Raw genomic sequence first — 24,884 nt, 5'->3', positions numbered from 1 at the left:
TACCCAGCATTCGGTGTTCTCTGCATTATCCCCAATGCAGAGAATGGGATAAGGATAAAGTGCGTAAAAGTGGGCAAAAAGGGAAGATATTGAGACGTTTGGAGCACGCGTAAATTCATTTCGTGCTTTGGAGGTGCACATTTGTGTGCGCGTTTGTACTGGTTGTCGCAATAGTCGGAAGGGTGACGTGATGTTTTGATGAAACGTAATGGGCTACATACGTTCACACTGCTCTTCGGAACCGCTGAGATTATCGTCTTCCTGCGCGTTGTAAATACTTGGTCTCAAAGTAAACCCTGATGGCCAAAACAACGTCCAGCGCACACTTGCCACAGGTAGTAAAGGTAATATGAGGGTGAGAAATAATTGATGGTTAGCTTTTCATCCTTTCTTTTCAAATCACCTACCAAGAACAAAAAAGATGTCATTAGGACCAAGTGCACAAACCCAATGTTTGGCTTTTTCACCCTCTCAGTTCTCCTTCTTAAGTAAAAAATGTGTCACTTGGTACAAAGAATATTCATTGCTAGTTTGAAACTTTGACGATCTTATAGTAATAAAATTCTATTCCTTTTCAGACCCACTTTAAGTTGAGCCACCCAGAACTATTCAAACGTGACCGACAGCATCGACCATCTGAAGTGCAGGTGAGTTATTTATCCCTACCGTCCAAGCGGCCACCGCTCAGTCTCGGAAAATATTTTGAGTCAGTGATTTCATCGGTACAGTTGCCGCCTTTAAAAGACAAAAAATGGGAAAGAGTAAAATCTGCCAGCGTACTGATATCATCAACATGCCGTGAATTAGGACGGAAACCATACAGCGCGGTCACGCCTGAAGCCGAGCATTTTGCCCTTCAAAAGAGGAGAAAATTCCCGATTTCCCTTGCGGATTCACACTGGGAGGAGCAGGGAAATCTTTATTCCAGAGAATGTAAGCGTGAAAGGCGCTGGGTGGGAGTGGCTCCGTATTCAGAAAATTACATGAGCTGTCTTGGACTTGTGGAACCTGGTAACCAGGAAAAGCTGATCCTCCAAGGCAGTGCTGGACAGCGACATCTCCAATCGCTCTCTAGGGGAAAGGGTAAGGCTATTAGGCGAGGCAATAAGGAGCGGTAATAATGCTACGAAACACTAAAATTCCAACTTGCAAGAGCACTATACAAACACCCACAACGTGGTAAAAAATGACATGTCGGAGCACACGTTAAAGAGATCACAGGTAGTAATACATGAGGTGCACAGAGTTTGTAGGTGCTCTGTCAACCAGTGAAGAAAAACTGCTAATTCGTTTCTGTATTGCTGATTCCGCAAAGAATTCGCTTTTCGGTTATGAACCGAACACTATACAGCTTAAGCCATTTGTTGATGCACGTATAAAATGCTGGTGTTCCTACTACGGCAACGTTTCAATTGCAACTTTATTTTAGCAATCATACGAAAGGTGACGAAGGTCACATTGTCGCGGCCTGGTATGTACCCTTGAGATCATTTCATTTACTCAGTGCCTTGCAATATGTAACAGTGCCTTCCAAAATAAATTTTATATCTTCGCTCCCGAAAGGGTTAGGATGTGAGAAATATTCGGCCAACCTCAAGGTTCCTAGCCATAGGTCACGGTGAGTTTTTAACTCAGAATAACCACGTTCGGGAACCACTTAAACTTCATTAAAGCATCCTGGCGGGCTAGTTGGTCTGACATAATGGAAATAAACTTTGCGCTACAAGGACGGGACGATGTGTTGTATCCTTTTATCGTCCTGTCCTCGTAGCGCAAAGTTTATTTCCACTTAAACTTAGTGTTAGGTTTCCATTCTTGGAGCACCTTTAGGTAGACAGGCAATGGTAAAACATGATTTGTGTGAGGTATTTATTCTGTGCATACATTCTCTGTTAAAATTTATATTCTCTGCTTCCCGAATATGTTGAAGAATGGTTCAGTTTTAGTTTTTATTTCTTCCTCTTGCATTCAAACAAACCACATTTTCTGGTCATATCAGTTTTTTTTTTCGGTTAACGCAATTCTCGGTGGGGCTGTTGCTAGGGCTCCGTGCATTGTATAGCATCAGATGTTTGTAAGCGTCTGGTTAATCAAATTCCTTCTTCTGCGACATCGAAAAATATTACGCCCACCTCCCCTCGCGGGAACCCTGGTGCTATGCGACGCTGAAGGGGGTTCCATTGTGCGTTTCCGTTGGGTAGATTACTCGAATTGCGTGAGCAATCGTCGGGTAATGTGAGAGAGAGAGAGAGAGAGAGTCAGCAACGTGAACGACCGTCGACTGAGACCGGCCGGAGCGCGGCACTCCGCTTATATGCGCAGCACGCCCGAAGGAGAGGAGACCGCGGAGAGAGAGAGCGCTTCACATGCGCACAGCGCGCTTGCGCCGCGCGCAGCGCCGCCCGCCGGCGGAGTGAGAGTGCGCTGGGCCACACGCCCGCAGATGTTGGGCGGGAGTGTTCGCTTTCGGAGAGAGGAGAGGAGGCGAGCGGAGGAGAGACGCAGCTGTGCGGACGCAGACTACGACGACGCAGGAAGGACAGGGCCGCCGGCAAGAGATGCTCCTCTCAGTGTCGCATCTAAAATAGCCGTGTGATTGGCGCCAACACTTCTGCACTAAACAAAACTTGAGAACCATATGCTCATATGGAACACTTTCGATGCTAGGTTCTTTATTGTTCCCATGCATAGTACACAAGCTAGCCACAGTGAACGCTATTTAAACGGGAGTCATGGGTGCGCAGACCGGGCCAAAGTAGGTCGTGTATATGCCAATAGTTGTCTATTTATCTTACTGCTGATGGGCATGTGCGTAAGGGTTCTTATTTAAGCTCATCCAGTGAAGCTTCGTAGCAAGCAACACTGTTTGTGCGGAGTGCGATCTCGGAGACCGTTAAGGCGTTCGAAATCCTGGTAAATTTTCTGAAGCATTTCCTATGATTGAAGCAATTGAAGAGCTCGCGTTAGAAAACCACCGCATGCGAATACGTTTTCATCCTGCTTTCCAATTGCGCAATCCAGTATTGGAATAGACAAACTACTGTTCTTCAAACGAAGATTTGTCAGCGTTTCTTCCTGGTCTTGCAGTTGATTGGAAAAGGTTTTTCTCAACAGATGTGCGTGAGCCAATGGAATTTTAGGCAGAAAATACCCTCTTCCTAAATTTTACTTTACGTTTGACAGATAATAAAGCAAGAGCATTTCAGAAGGCGGCAGAAAATCGCATTTTTCCGTAGTCATCCCCTAAGTAGCCACCATTCAATTCTTCCAGTTTCAGTTTTTTACCCCCCATGGTAAGGATTAATGACAATTGTAAAGGAAGAGCCCTAGCGGAAGACAGTTCTAGTTGCTACGACTGTTTAAAAATCATGTTGAGAACGCCTTCTCTTTGGCGAGCAGCCTGTTTTCATTCTTCACAAAAGCGTTCTTTGGTCGCTGGTTAAAAACCGAAAACTCTTAACGCATTCCACTAAAAGTCATTACGAATAGGTTTAAATCCACAGTTTCGACATCAATTTAAAGTATTTTCACAAGATGTGCGGGTATTGGAGCAACAGTTCACGTATTAGGACAGCTTGTACCGTGTGTTTTGAGTGATAGACGTACTGTCTAATTCTAAAACTGCCCAGGAAACCCATGTGAATACCTTAGCAACATTACTCCTCGAAATGTTTTAAACCTTAAGCAAAGGGTTCGATTAGAAGCAACGATAAGCTTCTGCCTCAGGAATTAAATGTCGCATCACCAACGTACACATTCTGCGAATGCTGAAATGCTGAAAGAATTGAATGAAGAAAACATTTTTCAGTGCAACCGACTGTTCGGTGCTATTAAAGTTAAACCCAGTTCCACCCAATGTGAACTTTCCTGAAACTTCGGAGCTGCGGTTCGGTTATATCGGCTCGAACGTCAACGGGCGCTCACCCGAGACGGCAGCGCACTTATCGCAGAAGTTCTGGGGTTCGTATAAAGAAATCGGCAGGTAAACATCAGCGGTGCGAGGATCCGTCCCCAATTTCTCCGATAGCGAGAAGGAGAGGAACCCATACCTGCGAGACCACTGCGCCGTCTATTGGTGAGTCGATGCGATTGCCAGTCGATGCGATGCGATATTGGTGAGTCGAGGCGATTGCCAGGCCCACAACGACCACCGGCTAGTCCTGGAACCGGCTCCTACAACTAAGTGACGCACCACGTACACAACACGAACGAAACGCTTGAATACAACTCCAATTTTAAAATCACCGTCCTGTAAGAGTAACGCAGACATTTTCACAATGAATTAAAGGCAGCCATTACCTTATTGTTGCATGGGAAACCCACTGTCAAATTACATACCATTGGGAGCTCGGAATAAGCTCTTCGTGTTTGTTAATATGAATGTTGACCTGCAAACTTTTCTCGCGTGCCTCAATTTGTCTTTACAGCAGGGAAACGGAGTTGGACCCGTCCTTGGATCTCAAAGTCAGCAGCAGGCAGTTCAAAACGTAAGTATTGTCCTAGGATTCCTCTCTGTTGTTCTGACATTATGAAAGCCTTTGGAATGTTTGGTTGCAATAAAAATATAAAAATCAAAGCTGTAGTAGCTCACGTTTTTCTCACTGTAGCGCTGCTTTTCCGCTTCTTATTTCATATTCGGCTCTGTTACGAACGAAAACATGTTATTCGCGCTTAAATAGTACGCGTATCTCAAAAAAAGAGCTTGAAAGGACCAAGTGGAATTCTAGATGTCGCTTACGATCATTCGAAAATGGTATCCTGCGATGGTGAAATTATGGTTCATTGAGTGTTTTTTTTTCTACCCGGCTTTATTGACAGTTTGCCTGCTTCAAAAATATGAAATAACATTATTCACAGACGAGTCTTTCTCTTAACCACTTCGTTGGAACCATGCCATTCCTCACATTACACGTGCAATTACAACATGGAATTTGGGCAGAGTCATGATGCAATGATCGCCTCCTGAAATATATTACTTGCGCTAACAACTCGTGCAGGTACTGACAGATACGGTCTTTGGAAGACCGTACTTCAGCAGAAATCGCTTTTTTTTTACTTTTTCCAGCTGAAAGAGGGGCCTGTAAATAAACAAGAACTGCTATTATCCACGAAGGAATGTGCTCCTCTAGAAAGCGCCAGAACTCAACAGCCCTCTCACTGTGAAATGCTAAGTCCTTGCTAAGCAACGCAGTGACTGCCCACTCGCTGAACAGCATTTGCAGAAGGCAGTTGAGGGCCCTCGAATCTGTTCATTAGGATTATAATATAAATCTAGAGCTTTCGCGAAGCAATATTTTATGACTATGTAAAATGAGACATATTGGCCAAATCATAATTTAATATTTTTGAACACACAATTCGAAAGTTTCGCTTCGCGTTCGTGATAGGGTAATTTTGTGAAGGCCAGTCGTTATAGATTCGATATAAAAGAGTGGTAGCTGTGCCAGCTGCCTTATGTGCTAACTATTTGCAGTAGTCTCAGCATTGCCGAACTACCAAAACCAATTGCCCTGAGGGGTATGCGCGAAAAAGGCCGCTAGTTTAACCTATACGACGTGGCTGGGCTTAGAAGAAGAAAAGGTGTTTCCCCAGGGTTGGTTTCGGTGTTCTGTACGGGCTCGCCAATAAACCGGGCTTTGTTATTAGGAAGCGCTGCCATCCAATGTGACAATATGTAGTGAAAACGATGCAATCACCGTAAAATGCACTGAAGGATATAAACAATACTCAAACAATATGATAGGCCTACGACAATGAAACTGCTTGTTTTTATCTCTGAAACCAAAGAAACCTGCAACGAAAAGGAAAGTGAAAATGTACTTTTGAAGGTCGCTGTGCTAACTATTTTCCTCAGGGCAAGGCAAAACGTAATCCCCCATAACGCAAGTATATTTTATTGTGGGATGTTGTTTAAACAGGTGCAAACACGTGCGTTATTCTTATTCGAACAAGCTAGTTATACAGTGCCAAGAATTGGCTGTAATTCGAAATGCGGCGTCACTTTGAGTCTGAACTTAGCTATACTAAACCGCGCGCCTAGCAGCAACAACAAAAGTTATTGAATGAGGCTTCATGTATACCATTTGGCTAAATACTCATAATAACGCCTTTTCGTACCCACAATGCTGGCGCACGTGCCTGAACTGCAGGAAAGCTTCTTTCGCGGTAGTACTGTCTATTGGAGATCAGAACAGTTTGTACTGGTTTGCAGTACTCTACATACAACTTGGGATCTTCTATACGCAAGACAGGTCTCCAGAGCAGGACTTCGCGTTTTACATCAATACTACTGCTGTCAAAACCAAGTTGGTGGCCAGTGGGTAGTTCCAATATTTTTCCTTTGCGGTTCACCAAACTGTTGGTAAAGAAACAGAGGCAGTATTAGCCAGCTAAAGCCCGATAAGAATGAGTGATTACGCAGAACACTGTATTCAGGGCGGGTTACCTTGGATAGCGGGTCATGAATTTCTTCACTTGGCCCAAATTGTAGAGAAAATAAGCCTACACCAATTGTGCTTATTTCCGGAATGAATCTTTTTCATTTACACGCACGCCTATCAAATGACCCCCGGAGCTTCCAAATTCACATCCAGAAAATGCCGCCCAGCGCGCTGCATCTATTTTCCAGCACTGAGTCATTATATTAAGGCGATAGCCTTAGGTGCCTCGTGATACGCGAAAAGTGATCTTCACCGTACGTCAGTACGAGTGCAACCAAAATGGCCGCCTATTTAAAGAGAAATAAATAACACTTGCTTTGCTGGAAGATTTGGAAACGGGTCGCAAGAGCAGCAGCCTTGTGCGCTAACTACTGGGCTAGCCGAGCACACTTCCAGAATACAATAAGGACCTGCCTCATGTCTGCCCTGTGGCAGGTGAATATGTCCGTACGTGTGTATTAGAGGTTTACGCGAAGGAGAGTTTTGAATAAGTGGACGCTGTCCCGAAAATCGTGGCTAGTCTGCTATTCGGAGTAATTCACCTCAGACGAAACGAAAGCGAAGAAACAGACGCAAGCTACTCCTTGGAATCCTGAAACTTGATTCGGCTAATTCTTCGGTGATGTTGCTCACCGACTCGTTGTCCGTGTGCATGACTCTCTCCTCAGACATTTTACCTCCTATTCTCAAAACGTTTTATTCCTGCGTCCCCACTAACGTGCGGGAGATGCGGCTCGTTTGGCGGCCCGGTCAATGTGGGTTAACCCTCAATGAAACCGCTGACATATTAGCTAAAACAGCTTTGGCTTTACCGATCGTCGAGGTTCTCCCCCCGTTTTCTTGCGTGTTGTTGGCACGCTATCGCCAATACCTGTTCAATCAAGATGCCTCCGATCATGGTCTGAACACTTCTCCTGAACTGGAACACCTCAGGTACCACTGGAAGAGAAGTGTATGCCAAACTCGCTTGTGCGAAGTATTGCTGACTTCTTTTCGTTGTGGTGTGCCGCCACTTAATCGGTATTTATATAGGGCAAATGTGATAACCTCCCCCTTGTGCCACTTTTGCCAAGAAATTGAATCCGAAGAGCATTTATTTCTTTTTTGCCGCCGATTTCTAACCATAGGAGAAGGCTGCTGGAGATTCCCCTGTTACGTCTTGACACTGCCTTTGACTGTACTGGTGCTTTTGTCGTTTGGGGGGACTAGGCTGGGTCGATGCCATAAAGAGGTGTGCAACGCCATCCACTGCTTCATTTTAGAGACAGCTCGTCTGCAGGGTTAAAAACATCCATATTAGGCTGACTTTTACTATAGTTTTCCTGCTCTTCTCTCTGTTGTTTTTTTTTTTCGTGTTTTTTTCTCTCACCTATTAACCTAGACCAAATTATTTCTTCTGCTCCATTAATTTCCCTCGCATAATTGATTGTAACCAAACTCTTCTTGGCCAATCCCCCTAAGTGGGCATGCGCCATTTTTCGGGCCACCACTACCACCACAAAGATGCTGTGAGGAAATAATTGATAATCGCAAGGCTTTCACCTTCAGAGCAAGGAATGAGCCGTACGTTACCGAGGAATTTACTTCGCTGCTTCCGCAGCGGGCAGTGCGTGTAACCCTTTTTTCTAGGTGCAGTACGTGTTATGCTGCAGGGGCCGACGGGAAAAAAGTCTCCGCATAGATAAGGTTCATATTGAACTTCATATGCGGATTGTTGCACATATAAATTTTGCACAAAACCATTCCAGCTCCGCAGTACGGCATTTTTCCACATTACAACCAAACCAAATGAACCAAATCCGGAATGAACCTAACGTGTTTTTTCTTCAGGGCCCCTTGAAAGGATCATGAAGACGAAGTAAAAATTTTACGGCCCCTTCAGTCAATATTTGTGGGGAAAAAAAGGAACGCTCAGCGTTCACTGAAGTTGGTAGAGCCTGTCTGAACTGCGGAAAGCCCGATTATCCCCTTCTATGTAGGGAGGCAGAATTTTTGGTGCTCCAAACCTTTACCAGTTCCTAAGCTGCGCATTGGCTCTGTCAGCAAACGCTCCTTCGGGGCGGGTGGCGGACCTCTCCTGGACCTCCGAAATGAGCTCAGCATTTTCATTCAGAATGGCGCCAAAGAGTGCTGTTGCTGAACGGCTTCTGCTAAGATTGTTAAATAAGCGCATGGATGTGCCAAGTCACGTTCAAGTGTAGAATAGCCTGTGCCGCGACGCTCTTGTCGGTTGCAAAGCTCTTAATCACGGACGCATCGGTTTCAATAGTTTCCCGGCCTTTGCCGAGTTCCTGAGGGGGTAACATTGAGAAATCCACGTGTGGGGATCACTTGCCTTTCTGCAGGAAGTGCCTTTGACCTTGAACGGCACGTCCACGCTGTGTCGCGCTCATTTTCTCATTTTCTTGTGTTTTTATAGCATCAGAAATGTATGGAGCTTGTCGGCAATAGTTTTCGCCGTTGATTCGCGAATTCAGAGCGACAGGATGACATAACACGATAGATGTCGTGAGGACAGAGGTGATGTCAAGCACACCCGGCAGCGACGTTGTCTCCGGTCTCACGTCGTTGTAGTCTGTGGCTGCCAAATTTTCAGGTTAATGTCGGGGTAGAGGTGGCGGTTTTCAAGAACGGGTTTCCGGGTCACGGCGTGTTGGACGCGGCGTGCGGATTCTACTCACAGACGGCTTGCGACAAGAAGCAAGTTGGGGCCTTCTGAAGCGAGAACAAAATTATCGCAGCGGTGGCTAGAAAAACGAAAAAGGACATTTATTGGCGCTTGAAAGCCCATTTAGGCAAGACCCTGAATACAGGCACTTATAGGCACAATGAAGTATGGCATAAAATTCTTCCGTTCCATTAGCTCGCGCTCATATGGTACATAGGCTGGATACGGACAAAAAATATAGGCATTTTTTCGGATGTTACGGTCTTTTCCCGAAGCTCCGGTCTCCTAAGGTAACTAACGTAGTTATAGGCGTGCTAATTGTACAGGCTCCCGATGTTTTAGCAATATAACAGGAGTGGCGACCGATTGGTGGGTCAGCGCCTTATCACGGTGTTCAGCGGTGAAGGCGAGAGTACGAGCACGCACAGAAAGCCGTATCCTGTGTGAGCATTGTCTGCTACGCTGTTTCGTCAAGACCGATGCACCCGCTGTCATCGTATCTGCATAACTTTGGCTACGAGATACCGGGGTTATTGGCCCCGCAGGAAGCACCTTGTGTACTCAAGGTGTTTTGGTGAGTAGCGCCACCACGGTCCCGAGCTCCGCAGGGGTGCCTACTGCCGTAGGCACTTGGTGTCTTGCAACACCACGGACCCGAGCACATGTGGGCTGGACCCACCCACGCCCCGGCTGTGCGTGGCTGAGCCGTGTCCGGGGAAAAAGGGAATCCTGGTGGCTGAGCCAAAGCCGGGGTTGTTTTGGACCTTCACGGCCCCCCGGTAGAGGCAACACGCCCCTTTGGCCCCTGCTTCTCGCAGACGGTGCCCCCGGTCTGACCCGCCCGGGGGGAACCAGCCAGCCTTTTCCTGCCTCCCTCTTAGCTCTTTCACCTTCCTGTCCTCTTTGCTACCCCTGTCCTGTCATGTCTTCTTTTTCTCATCTCCACACATTTCCAGGCGGCGAGGGTTACCCCTGGGTAAGGAATCAACCTTGAGGACTTAAACAGGGTTATAGCAGCTATGTATGGCTAACGCGCATTTAGTGCGTTCCCAGGTTGGGCTCGGTGGTGGGCGGCCAGCATAGCTGCTGAATTGATTTCACTTGTTATGGCAACAAGATTTTCTGCATCCCATGATCGTCCTCCGAAACGGGGGCGCAACGAAGCAGTCCAGCAGTTTTTCACTCCTAAAAAGCCAGAAAATTTCCTAAAGTTCCACGTCATGCACTGTGAAAAAGAAGGCATGTCAATGAGACGTCTGTCACCATTCTTGGTAGCCAAAGTTCTAACAAATAAACTAGGCGGTGGCTATAAAGTAAGCAAGTTGGGAAGCGGTGACCTTCTCTTAGAAGTACAAGACGCAGCTCAGTGTGCCAAGTTGACGAAAATAACCACTGTTGGTGACAATCCTGTGAGCATCAGTCCCCATCGATCCATGAACACTACCAGAGGTTTTATCTCTGATGAAGGCTTTCTGAACTTGTCTGAGCAAGAACTCCTGGAAGAGTTCGAGGGCCAGAATGTTGTAAATGTTCAACGAATCAAAATACGTAGAGATGGGAAGGAAATTTCGACCAAGCATGTAATCCTCACATTCTCGACCAGTGTACTGCCCGAGTCTGTTGAGGCAGGCTACGTTAAAATCCCTGTCCGCTTGTATATTCCAAACCCCCGACGCTGCTATAAATGCCAAAGATTTGGCCATGGATCATTGAGCTGCCGGGGCAAGGCAGCATGTCCTAAGTGTAGCCTCCCCGACCACTCGTCTGACACCTGTGAAGCTCCACTACACTGTGTAAACTGCAAGGGAGAGCACGCCGCGTACTCGCGGTTGTGCCCACAATGGAAGAAAGAAAAATAAATAATTGCTCTGAACTATAAGGAAAACATTACCTTTAGGGAAGCACGACAGAGACTGTTCCTGACACACACTAGCTTTGCCGATGTAGCGCGACGGGGGGCGGCGCTACACTCGGTTCGAGTTCCCCTTGGAACCCTCCCAGTGAGGCACCAAGGGACGCCCCTAGCCCCTTCAGTGCCGGTGGCTAAGGCCACTGCACATGCCACAAAAGAAGCGTCAAGGGCTGCCCCAGCACCCCTTGATGCCAACGCTAGGCCTGGCACTGCAGTGCCGGTCCCTGCTGAGAGGCAGGCTGCCGCAACCAGCCAGCCTAGCCCTGCTGACGAGGCTTCGCAAGAAGCCATGGACACAACGCCAAGCCCTCCGTTGCGCGGTACTCCGATAGGGCGCTGCACGTCGCTTGACCGTTCAAAGCAAAAGACACCTAGGGTCACGACTCCTGGGAAGGTGTCTTGAGCCTGGGAGGGTGACAGCATGGCACTTCCTTAATCCTTGTTCAGCATAAGCTGATGGTAACTGATAATGTAGTCCAATAGAACTGCAGAGGCCTCCTGAAAAACTTGGACGATATCTATGAATTGCTGTCACAACACCAAATAAGTATTATGTGTCTCCAGGAGACACACTTGAGGACGAACCAAACAAACTTCTTCTTAAAGAACTACTCAGTATTTAGGAAAGATAGAGATGGCTGCATGCATCCCTCTAGAGGAGTTGCGATTATCGTGCAAAAATCAGTGCCATGCCAGTTCTTACCGCTACAGACCACTTTAGAAGCTGTAGCTACACGAGCCATTATCTTTAATAAACTGGTAACAGTATGCTCACTGTACATACCTCCAGACCACGGGCTCTCCAGTATGGAGTTTGAAACATTAGTTGATCAGCTGCCAGAGCCGTATCTGCTAGTTGGGGATTGTAATGCTCACCACCCACTCTGGGGTTCTGCACGCACGGATGTTAGGGGACGCCTCTTTGAAAAGTTTCTGCTATCATCTGGAGCGTGCATACTTAACAAGAAAGACCAAACATATTATAACACAACACATGCCACGTACTCCTGCATAGATCTCGCCATAGCCTCTCCAGTTCTGTTTCTAGCACTACAGTGGAAGGTCATTAATAACCTGTACGGAAGTGACCACTTTCCCGTAAGCCTCAAGCTTTTAGACAATAAACAAGACAACACTCCATGCCCACAAAAGTTCAAGGAGGAGACCGCAGAATGGAAAAAATTCAAAGAGCTCTCTGAGTGTCACTATACACTTATAGACAACCTTGGTATTGACGAAGCTGCTGAAACTCTGACCACCCATATAATTGAAGCTGCAATGAAGTCCATCCCCCAGACTTCTTCTAGTAGGGTTACTAAGCCAAAACCATGGTGGAATGATGATTGCAGGCAGGCCCGTAAGGAACAGAATAAGGCATGGGGTGTCTTGCGTAGGTGCCCAACGACTGAAAACTTGGTACTTTTCAAGCGGGCAAAGGCAATGGCAGAAGGATACGGCGTATTGCGAAGAGAGAAAGCTGGAATCGTTTTGTGTCATCAATCACATCATATACTGACACGCGGAAAGTATGGAGGAGAATCAAAGCACTCCGAGGAAGTAACACTCTTACGCACCCTTTGGTCAGCACAAGTGGAGACACTTTACAAGACCAAGCGAATGCCCTAGGCAAGCATTTTGAGTATGTATCAAGCTCAGCTCACTATTCAAATAACTTCCAGAGACACAAGAATGCAGAGGAACGGAAGGTCGTACGTGACAAACGGCAGTCTGAGGTAGGGTATAATTGCCCCTTCACTATGCAGGAGCTTAAAGTTGCGCTCACTACTTGTGGTAAATCATCACCAGGGCGAGACCGATTAACATATACCATGATTGAGCACCTGCACCACGACACACTAGAAGCGCTCTTACTGTTGTTTAACAAGATCTGGCGTGCAGGACAGTTTCCAAAAGTGTGGAAAGAAGCTATTGTGGTGTCGATTCTAAAGGAGGGGAAAGATCCATCACTTGCAACTAGTTTTAGACCGGTCGCTTTGACCAGTTGCTTATGCAAGGTCTTCGAAAAAATGATTAACCGTCGCCTTATCTACTTTCTTGTGTACCATGGTATTATAGACAATCGCCAGGTGGGTTTTCGCTCTGGTAGATCTACAGCAGACCACCTAGTGGCTATTGAATCCTACATCAGGGATGCATTTGTTCATAAGCAGCATTGTTTATCAGCCTTCTTTGACCTCCAGAAAGCTTATGACACAGCTTGGCGTTATGGTATTCTTTGTGATCTGCGCCGCCTTTGAGTTTGTGGAAACATGCTGAACAGTTTGAAAGATTACCTTTCGGAGCGCACCTTTCAGGTTAGGGTTGGAAACGTCCTCTCGAAGACGTTCGTCCAAGAAAATGGAGTGCCGCAGGGTGGTGTGCTTAGCTGCACCCTTTTTATTGTTAAAATGAATTCCTTAGGAACTGCCCTGCCTCGCTCTATATCCTACTCACTATATGTTGATGATGTGCCCATTGCCTTTAAATCATGTAATGTGTCCATTTGTGAGAGGCAAATCCAACTAGCTGCAAACAAACTTACAAAATGGGCAGATGAGAATGGCTTCTGTTTTAACCCAGAAAAAAGCACATGTGTGGTCTTCTCTAGGCAGCGTGGTATCCGCCCAGATCCCGTTATTACACTCAATGAAACACCCATAGCGGTAAAAAAGGAGCACAAGTTCCTTGGGGTTGTGCTTGATGACAAACTTTCATTCATTGCACACCTCAAACGCCTTAGAGTTAAATGTTTGGATACAGTCAGGATCCTGAAAGTCCTCTCACACCAGTCTTGGGGTACTGACACAAAGTGCCTATTATCCTTATTGAATAGCCTTGTGAGGTCCCGCATCGACTACGGGTGTCTTGTTTATCAATCCGCCGCGAGAACAGCACTAAAGATGCTAGACCCTTTCTACCATCTTGGCCTTCGTCTGGCTACAGGCGCTTTCCGAACAATCCCTGTTTTAAGCCTGTATGTGGAAGCCAATCAGTGGTCTCTTGAAACACAGCGGAAGTACACTGGGTTGAATTATGCTCTAAAAGTGACATCCTTTACCGGACACCCTAACAGCACTCTAGGTAACCAGGCAATCAAGTTCTTTGAAAAGCGACCTGCCATGGCTGAGCCATTTCTTCTGTCGGTGAGGGCACTGGCCACAGGCCTGGGAATATCCTTCAATGACGCTCAGAAAACCAGCTTTGCTGACCTTGTCCCTTCATGGGATCTGTGCCCTATCTCTTGTGATCTCTCTTTTATGAAGATTGACAAAAGAACGGCTCCAAAGGAATTAATTATGCAGCATTTTTTGCTTTTGCAGAACAAGTACAGAGCATCTGTGTTCTACACAGATGCTTCCAAGTCAGCTGGTGCAGTATCATGTGCTGCACATGGTCCAAACTTTTCCATGTCAAAGACTATGCCTAAAGCCACATCTATATTCACTGCTGAAACACACGGCCTTGTATTGGCTGTAGAATATATTATTCAGAACAATGTCCAAAAGTCAGTGATATTCACTGATTCTCAAAGTGCAGTGCAGAGTTTAGCGTCAGGAAAGTTACAAAAAAATCCAGTCTTTAATCAATTGCTAAAACTACTTTGCTCAGCCCACAAACAAAAACTTGAAATCACAGTCTATTGGGTCCCAGGTCACTGCGGCATAGCCGGAAATGAGCAAGCAGACAGGAATGCTGTAACTGCAGCTCTTCGGAGTGACCTAGATATTCAAAGCGTCCCGTACGAGGATCTTAAAGCGTACGTACGGAAGAGGCTGCGCGACCAATGGCAGGAAGATTGGAATAGGCAAATAGAAAACAAATTGCACATGGTAAAACCCAAGTTAGGTAGATCGATCCCTGAAAAACGGGACAGGATCACAGAGGTTACTCTCTGTAGACTGCGCATAGGCCATACCCATGCTACACATGCGTACCTATTGAAAGGAACAGAACAGCCACGCTGCTTGAGGTGTGGAGGGTCGCTATCAGTCATTCACGTACTGGTAGAATGCAAACTACTTGAACCGCAAAGAAAGCTCCAATTTCCAGAATTGTACACGCGCATGATCCCTCAACACCCATTGCTGTTTTTATCAGACGAGCCATTTTTCTCTGTTAACCGTGTTTTTAAGTACCTCTCAGACGCAGATTTTTTAAGGTATGTATCATATCACCCGTGACCCGAGCCACCATTGCACGCTAGAACCCGGTAGGGCCTCTCACTGCTACCGAAAAGACGGTGGCAAGGGGTGCACGTAGAAAATTCCTGACATAGTGACAATTGTTTTTACTTGGCCCTCTACACCAATTCTTTTTTAACAGAAATTTGAGATACCTTTTATTATATATTCTGTACTTTATATTCCCACTTCAATAATCCTTCACCATAGTACTGGCGCTCTTTGGCCTTGATGCCCTTGCGCCAAGAAAACCTAACATCATCATCATACCGGGGTTATTTGAAGCACATGCGTACGCACAACGCTCGTTTGATGTTTTCTTGAATCGCTTGCCCGCCACTTCTATCAAGACCTAGTGCGCTGCTTAGTTACGCTTGGCCGCTAGCCAACGGCTTTCCCCGAAAAGAAAAGCAGGGTTTGTGTTGCTCTAAGGAGAACAGCGTAGCAAACAACGCTAATACTGCACACTGCTCTATGCGCGTGCGCCTACTCTCACCTAGTTCGCCACTGGACAGCGTGATACGGCGCCGGTACGGCTATTCGATCTCGCACCCGGGGTACTGGTACAACATTAGCAAGGTGTACAATTACCCTTCAACTGATACCACCAATTTGAATCAGAGGGCCCACTTCGATTCCCCAGTCATGGTTTTTGGCGGCGGTCTAGGTCGACGTCCACTAATCGCAGAGACAAGATTTTGGGGCGTCGTAGAAAGATCGCCGAGAAGTGGCTGGAGACTGGCCACTGCTTCATATGTATTGTTAATATCTCACGTGTTTTTTTATGTTTGGGATAAACTTGGTACCATAGTTATCGGGCAAAGCAGTTTTTTAATGATCCAAAGTTGTGTCATGTCTTCAGGGACCCTTTCAAGCGCTGTCCAACTCCCCTTTACAACACAAACTAAAACCGCTAGTTCGAACGCCATCGGTCTACACACGTTGCGAACACTCGCCTTGAAAAATCACTTTTGCGGGGTGTGCCCATCCTGATCATCCGACTAAAAACAACACTACCAATTAGTTATCATGCCCAAATCCCGAAAGGAATCTGAACCATGATATTTTTTTTATAGCAGAGCTGTGTAAGCTTGAGCTCGGTCAGTTGGCGTTAGCAAAAAAAGGGCCCATCTCCCCGCGAGGGGGACTCGAGTAAATGCGTCGCATAGGGGGTGGGTGTATTGCGTTAACGTTTAGTGTTTGGGGAGTTGGTAGTAGTGAATGCGTTGTATCAGCAGCTTCTTGACGTAGTTTGAATGAGTCAAGGATATAAGGCGCGTTCGTAGCCTTTCATTCTGTGTCGGTTTTGTGGCACAGTGGGAAGAGCACCATCTACCTCGCGTTCCGCCCACAGGTAGTGAATGCGTTGTATAAGCAGCTTCTTGACGTAGTTTGAATGAGTCAAGGATATAAGGCGCGTTCGTAGCCTTCCATTCTGTGTCGGCTTTGTGGCGCAGTGGGCAGAGCACCATGTACCTTGCGTTCCGCCCGCAGGGTCGTGGGATCGAAACCAGGCGCCGGTAAGTATTTTTTTATATAGTGTAGGGGGAGGGGTGCGGACCTATTGTTGAGAGCGAGGAGGGCAGCGTGATGCGGGAGAGGAGTGGGGGAGGGGGCGCACCTGGAACGGCTGTTGCGGACGCCGAGGCACACCAACGCCGGGTGACATCGTGAGTTAAAGAAATGCTCTGCATTTAAAATACTAAGGAAACTCCTCCAGCGGGAGAAGCCCGGCGCGACGTTCGGACAGCTACGTTAGGCGGAGCCAAGCCTCGCCTGCCTATCGATGGTGTCATCGCGCGCGGCGACACATCTCGACGTTGGAGAACACTCGTCCCAGCGTTTGCGATATGATCGACCGCGTGCTCTTCTCCTCGCCAGTGCACGTGCGTTTGCGCCTGAAGTGGAAAACAGAAAACAGCTCGCGCTACAGACGCCGAGTTCGCGAAGAGATTGCCGCCGGTTCTAGCGTGTGCTAACGCGGTCCCCTTTAGAAGAGATGTGAAAGCCTGCGGACAAAGATTGGGCCTGCCAGTCATGAAAACTTTTAGCGGGAACTTCGCAAATCCGTGTGAGGTCAACATCCGGGTCTGCGAAGAAGGGATAGATGGGGCGACAGAAACGCGTCACTCCAGAAAAGGAACCGCGGCGCGAAGACCGCTGCTCCTCTACTCCAAAACGGATGCAACGACTCCTGTTCAAACCCGAATATCGCGCCAGTGAAGTTGAGGTGAAATGTCAGAGAGTTTTAGAAAATCCGGAGTTAAGAGCTCGCGTGCATTGTACATACTTTAGTGGCCGAGTGTCCAATGCTTTTTGGGGACTAACGACGACAACACGCAGAAAAATTTACCGAGTCTTAAAGCACAACCACGCAGAAATATTTACCGAGTCTCCAAGCATAACCACGGACCAACTTCGCCGAACCAAGAATTATCTAAATGGGCGACCAGCTCTGGTGTTTCTCTAGTGTTACACCAGTAGTGCAATCTGCGCCATCTTTTTTTTTTTTTAATGCAGAGCATTTCAGTAACTCACGATGTCACCCGCGTTGACGTCCGTAGTCCGCATCGCTCCCCCTACACTATATAAAAAATAATACTTACCGGCGCCAGGTTTCGAACCCACGACATTGCGGGCGGAACGCAAGGCACATGGTACTCTACCCACTGCGCGACAAAGCCTTTTTTTTTCTTTATTTCCTGTCTTCGGTATACACAATAAGATAAAAAAAAGGATTACAAAGCGCCAAAAGACATCAACACGCCACTTGATAGTGCGCGCTTGTTAAAATGGCCGAAGCCATGCCACACTTTCCAACACATTTAACCAGTCAGGTGGAGATGGTTGGGCTTTATACACTTCTAAGATCTCCCGTACACTCTGGCAGAACAACTCTCTGCTCCGTTTCACATCTACATCATTATGGCGAACTGCCATTCGAGCTTTCCATATACTATGCAGGGCCAGCAACATCAAAAGATCATACGGGACGCCGCCGTAGTTTTCAACGGCCAAGAACCTGATTCCATGGCTATCCGACGGGAAATCCTTTTTTAGTGTTCTCTGCAAAACGTCCCACAGGAACACCCCGTCCCAACAGTCTATGAATGCGTGCTCTACTGTTTCTGGCTTTTTACAAACCAAGCAGTCAGGCCCCCAGGGAACAAACAAACCTTTTTTAATCATCCAAGTTTCAACAGTAATACTCCCACGTGTAATTTAAAGAAAAAAGACTTTACATAAGGCGGGACAGTCATTTTTTACACACGCTGACACACATCTTGTCCTGGCCCTGCACTGTATAGGGATCGGTACAAAGGAGTCGGCAAAGTGGTGTCAAGAAGGTCTCTATACAGCTTTTTTCTGTGCACGGTAGCCAGACATTCGAAAGAAAACCGCGAGAACAAAAATCTTGCCGAAAGTATCACCTCACGTAGGTAGCCATGAATGCCACCGTCACGAACACAAGAAGTAACAACAAATTCGGGTAAAACTCTACCTAGGCGCACTTGAAACACGGTGCGCAAAAAAGGGTTTTGCACATCACTTAAAAAAAGAAAGCGGTTCACTACCTGGCGTAGAAAAAGGTGTACCAGGGAAAGGCCCCCACAGCGCACTCGTCTAAACAGGCTGGTTCGGCTTGTGCGCTCCCAAGTGGAACACCAAATAAAGACAGCAAACACCCTGTGCAATCTTTGAACATTGGCACGCGAGCAATGCAGAACCTGCATCACGTACCAAAGTTTTGACACAAAGAATAGATTACACACAGTCGCTCGCGCGAACACGGACAACTGCTTACCCCCCCCCCCCCCCCCCCCCCCCCCCACTTATCCGCTTTATCACGGATTTCGGTGGCTTGCCTGCGCCAGAAAGGATCACTGTCACGATAGTTTTCTAGGGGGACACCTAAGTACTTCACTGGCGTGTCTACCCAGCTGATACCTGCGACTGTACGTGGCTTCCACAACCAGCTTCCGTGCCAGAAACCAATACACTTATCCCAATTGACGGAACTACCAGTGTAGAGGCAGAACCTTTTAAGAACACTTATACTTTCGTGGATGCTACTCGTGTCTTGTAAAAACAAAGCAATGTCGTCTGCATAAGTGAGCACACGAACTTCGCAGGACTGTAATGAAAACCCGCTGATTTTCTTATTTTTAAGGATGTTTACACAAAACGTTTCAATAAACATACAGAATAGCACTGTACGCCATGCGTTCACCATCCGTAATCATTTTTCCTACGTTTGTATGCTCAAGAATCATCAATAGCAGTTCGTGGGAGACCTTGTCGAACGCTTTTTATAAGTCTATTTGTAACATTGCTACTCTTTGATCAAGGCTGTCAGAGCATTCCAGGATGCTACGGGCTACGTGGGTATTGGTCGTAATAGAACGACCCTTAATGCCACATGTTTTGTGTGGTCCGACTATTTCTTTCACTACTAATTGCAACCGAGCAGCTAAGACCTTCATTAATATCTTATAGTCGACATTTGAGGGACTAATTGGACGGTACGCTGTTACATTCCTCAGTTTAATGGCATCTTCAGTCTTTGGGATGAGAACTGTGTGAGATAGAGTAAAGGATGGTGGCAGTCTGTTGCTTTCGTACGCTTCGGCGTAAACTTCACATAACACTACGCTAAGTGTGTCTTTAAAGGCCTTGTAAAAACACGCGCCTAGGCCATCAGGGCCTGGCGTTTTACCTGGGATTAAATCATCAATGGCACACAAAATTTCATTTATGGTGATTGGCATCTCAAGAATAGCCTTCGTGTCATCTTCTATTCCGGGCATTAAGTACAAGAATTCGTCTCTGAAATTATCGGCGTCGACCTTATGAACAGAAAAAAGGGCTTCATAAAAATCCTTAAAAGCACCCTCTATCTGCGTCTGGTCACTCATTAGCACTCCGCGATTTTCGATTTCGACTATACGATTTCTACAAGCGTAGCGCTTTTCTGATGCAAGTGCTCTCTTGGTGGGCGCTTCACCCAATAGCAGCTTTTCCGCCCTTGCTCTCACCAGGGCACCGTGGTATTTATTCTGGTCTACAACTTCAAGCTCGGATTTAACCCTTTTAATCTCTTCCGTATGCGACCCCGGCGACTGGCATTCTTCATTAGTAAGCGATGCGAGGTTTTCACGTAGAAGTTGTTCTCTTTGTCTCTCACGATACTTCCGTGCACTTGATTTTTCTATCGCACTCAACTTTACTTCTTGTTTGAAAATTTCCCACCTAGAGGACCAGCTAGTTTTCCTATCTGGTAAACGCCGTATTTTTTCATTTATTTCAGTTGTAAATTCTTCCTCCTACAATAACTTACTATTCATTTTCCAAAGACTCCAATTAAACGTGTTTGCTCTTGGCTTGCGCCCACCAAAGGTAAAAGAAACCAGGCAGTGGTCGCTAAACGACACGGGTGACACGCAATAATCTCCGCACTCAGGTAAGAGCTCGAGCGAAACATAAGCCCGATCCAAGCGGGCGTGGCTTGTGCCCTGAAAATGGGTGAATTGCACTTGTCTTACGCCAAGCAGCGCATCCCCGACGTCTTCTAAACAATAGTCTGATGCTGCCTCAAGCAACGACAAAATACTTGAGTCACGGAATGGCGTATCACTGGACTTGTCGCGCGCAGAGCATACACAGTTAAAGTCTCCTAGAAAGACAACTATACGTTCAGTGTCCCGTCGTGCACGGATATTTTCGAAAAAAACTTTCCTTTCGTTCGCTCGTGTCGGCGCATACACAACTACAACACGCCAATCGCGCGACAAAAATTTAAAATCGCAAACTATGAAGCGCACTGCAAGGCAAGCCGTGACGGATTCAATTGCAACGCCCAAACTCTGTTTAATTAACAGCATACACCCCCCGGAAACGCCAACTGCGTGACTTACGCAAACATGGTGGTGCGCATTGAAAGTTTGCGCCATACGCTGCGTTAGCCCTTCTCCCTCAACTTTCGTTTCCTGAATCGCCACAGTACCGAGTTCTTTATCGGCAACCAAGCGGTAAACTTGGTTTTGCTGACGCCTGTCAGCCAGACCACGAACGTTTAGCGTGGCGATACGAACAGGGGTGTTAAAATTTAACATTTTAAGGCAGCGAAAAACTCAGGACGCGCGGGCGAATATGGCGCATTCACAAAGCCGACACAGAATGGAAGGTTACGAACACGCCTTATATCCTTGACTCCTTCAACCGTCGGCCACAGGTGCGCCCTCTCCCCAGTGTCCTCCTCGCCTTCTCTCCGCTCGCAACGCCCTCTCTCGCCGCGTTCGGTTCGGGCGCACAACAGGTGGGGACGTGCGCAACACCCTCTCTCGCCGCGTTGCGTTCGCGCTGAGCAACAGTCGGTTCGCGCGCAAGAACAGGTGGGGGCGCTCGCATCGCGCTCTCTCGCCGCAGTCGTTTCGCACTTAAACCACATATGTCGTTCGTGCGCGCTCCGGTCGCTAACATCTGTGGCGTGATCGTGACGTCAACATCACGCGTTCGTGTGGTGGCGCGACTTCGGCGCTATAACACTCTCTCGCGAGGGGCATTGGATTGGATTCGATGGGATTGGCTTGGCTTGGATTGGATTCGGATTGGATTGGATTAAAGTGGATTGTGTTGGATTGTGTTGCGTCATAGCCGCGGCAGGGGGTTCACGGCACGTTTCACGTTTCACCATCGACTTCATCGACAATGTCTACGCTGGAAGACAACAATTACAACAACCAATACGTAATCCATACGACTTGCAGGCGCGCCCTTCGCGGAAATTCTCTGCATTTGATCGTGCCCCTAGCGAGGGGGATGTTTTTTAGAAGACCGTGATTCTCACTGTGGGCTTCTTGTGGCCCAACTTTTTCTTTTTGCGAGCCCCTCACGTGGTGGAAGCCCACGCGCAAACCTGGACGACGCCGGGCGCTTCTCACAAGACGCACGCTCACGTGTTCTCTTTCATGTGATGTTTCATGGTATTTCTGTTCATGGACGGCGCAACCAAGAGCTTAAGCAGCTCTGCTGTTAAAAATAGTTTTAATTTACTCATCGCCCTTTATGCGTGTACTGTCCGGACAGCCATTTTACGTCGGTCTGTCAGATTATGCTACGTGCACGTTCTTCCGTTAAAGAATTTTTTGTGCAAATATCACACATAGTAATCTAGGATTGCTCGTAACAGCTGTGAGATCGGTTGTTGTTACGGCAGCAACTAACTTCTTGATCATGCACTTTTGTTTGAACAGGAGCAATACAAAAACACCTCGCCGTTGTTCAAGACGTGTAAAAAATGGTTCAAAGAACAGATGTTAAGGTATTATGACGAGAATATAAAGCAATTCTCACCCTCTGAAGTAGAAGGAATCATCAATTCTCAGGTAAGTAGGCTCTTTGCTACCAAAACCAGTAGCACGAAACACTAGATGGCAAGGAGAAAAGCCTGGGTAAAAACCAGTTCTAACAAAATGTTAGTTCAGCTGTGACGCTTCAGTCGCAGTACAACCAACCCGTGTTGTACAAATTTCCATGCCTCCGTGGTCTCAATCGCTAAGTATTTGTGATCTACCGAGGAATTTTCATTTGATTCATATCAGCCACGTTGAAAATCCTTTTGGAAATATCTTGAAAATCTTCGCAGGGTTTTTGGCGTCGCCGTTTTGAGTTGTGCACAATTGAGAAAAAATGAGGGTGCCGCAATCTGCTCCAGAATGGGTGATGGGGGGCCCAGCAGTACTATATGGTTGATCAAGTTGGTACAACACTCAAACGTCACATTCCCCTCGGGTTCTCTTCAGGAGATACATATGAATCGGGCACCGAAATGCATTTTCTCAATACAACAAAATCGGAACACGTTCCCTTCAGTCAATTCTCACTAGGACTAGATGTGCACAGAATAGCCATGTTGGCAGTTTTATTCGCCTATTTAGAAAATGCCCTTGCAGCTCTTGGCTGCTTTGTTGCTTCTAATTAGAAACTAGCTGGCCGGATCTGCGCTCATATAATGTCTTTTTCTGGATGGGGTAGAAAATATCTGGCTTCTTGCCAAAGGGAGATGAATGAAGAAAAAACTCATTGTGCCTGGCACCAAAAAAAAGAGCCGCAGAGAAATGTTATTGCCGCAAATTATTCTCCACTTAGGACTACGTAGATCCCAATTTTCTTCTCTCCACAATGACAAAAGAAACATTCAGAAGTTTATACAAACTGTCCACGCTACATTCCAATGTTTTGTTTTTCGTTTAGACCTTTTTTTTCGGGTTTCTTGTTTTTTTTTTTTACTTCTCTTCTAGTTCTCCGTTTCAATTACTTTTACAGACGTTCCCCTCCCCTCCGGCCGACATGAAATCAAGCATGCCACTGCTCCCATTTATTTGGAAGTTCTTTCCGGCGTGGTTACGACTCTTACTCAGGGGTAGTTAAAGTACTTGTCTTTTTCACCTGCGCAGGAACATTTGGACGGATGCCCTACGATATCGTCTATGTTCAATGAGTGGTACGTGACAGCTTGGTCTAAGTATCAGGAACACAAAAAGAACCCGTGCTCAGGATGCAGAAAACGTTGCGAAAGTTTTGAGGTAAGTGCGACTGTTACAATAGTGCAAACGCTTTTCGTTCGGTGCAAACGACACTCGCATACCTATCATTTCTGCGTCTTGGGTTCGCCGCTCAGCATTTTTTGAACGTCCCAAATGACGGTGCTCATTGGAGCTACAAATTTTGACCTTCTATGAGGGTGACATTGCGAAAACTTCGCGTCCATTTCAGTGATACTTTCGCTGCACTCCATATAAAGCGCGTCATATGGCCACATGGCTCGAGGAAGAGAACAGCTGCCATAGTTGACAATGCTTGTAGGGTGAAACAGACCGTACCGGTTTGGATTTCTGGCAGTTAATGTGGAAGGAATGAGCACACTTATATCCGTAACAATGAGACTTTCCGCCGTCTTGATTTTTCTTAAAAAGCGTGGTAGCGCGTCTCCTGAAGGCCTTCTGTTGTTTTAAAGAGACCCCTGTTGTTTTAAAAAGACCCTGCCACACTTTTTTCAGTTTTTTTAATCCTAAATGTTTTCAGAACGTAGTCAACACACGCACCAGCCCATAGAATAGGGTGTCACAAAAACAAAAGCCAAAAATATTATCCCTTCCTAAAGAAAGCTGAGAGATGTGTAAAAGCTAAAAGTGGGGTCAACCTTCTCTCAAAAAGCGTGTTAGTGATGGCTGAAAAAGCGTGTTAGTGATAGTAAGTCCAATCGGTCGTCAAACCTTAAAGACCCTAAGTCACAAATGAAGAACGAACCCACGTGACACTTTTCCACGCACTAAGCAAACGCATTTACGAGCTATTTAAATGTATACCGGTACGTGGTTTGTCAGATAAAGATGTACTAATGTACTCCTTCTTCACGATCAATACGTGCATTGTCTCATCTAAAACAGTTCCTTTTTCGAGATTTTCAAGTAATCGTTTTTACACAGTGGAAGCCCGGTTTCACTCATACGCCGTGTGTCCGGAAATCTCATCACAGCTTTTCGGTCGACCAACCAGTCTGTGAGGAAACGCATTAGTTTTTTGACAGGGTGCCATTGGTCCTACAAAGAAAGCTTTCGTTTAAAAAAAAATTACCGCTGAACGCGCATCACAACACGTGTAATTTTGCCAAAAGATTTTTC

At 46.6% G+C, this 24,884-nt stretch overlaps 1 protein-coding gene across 7 annotated transcripts in view; it reads left to right on the top strand.

Moving 5' to 3' along the window:
* Positions 1 to 24,884, top strand: part of LOC144142289 (uncharacterized) — a 79,187-nt gene that overhangs the window by 31,187 nt on the left and 23,116 nt on the right. For all 7 annotated transcript variants that reach the window (XM_077673671.1, XM_077673675.1, XM_077673672.1 and 4 more), the window contains 4 exons: positions 579 to 647; positions 4,428 to 4,487; positions 22,455 to 22,586; positions 23,658 to 23,786. In XM_077673671.1, the coding sequence (XP_077529797.1) occupies positions 579 to 647; positions 4,428 to 4,487; positions 22,455 to 22,586; positions 23,658 to 23,786 (390 nt within the window). The remainder of the gene's footprint in view (positions 1 to 578; positions 648 to 4,427; positions 4,488 to 22,454; positions 22,587 to 23,657; positions 23,787 to 24,884) is intronic.

This window comes from Haemaphysalis longicornis, unplaced genomic scaffold (assembly GCF_048455015.1).
Source record: "Haemaphysalis longicornis isolate Haplotype H1 unplaced genomic scaffold, Haemaphysalis longicornis Haplotype H1 scaffold_6, whole genome shotgun sequence".
Classification (NCBI taxonomy): Eukaryota; Metazoa; Arthropoda; class Arachnida; order Ixodida; family Ixodidae; genus Haemaphysalis; species Haemaphysalis longicornis.
This window is presented reverse-complemented; position numbering and strand designations above follow the sequence as displayed.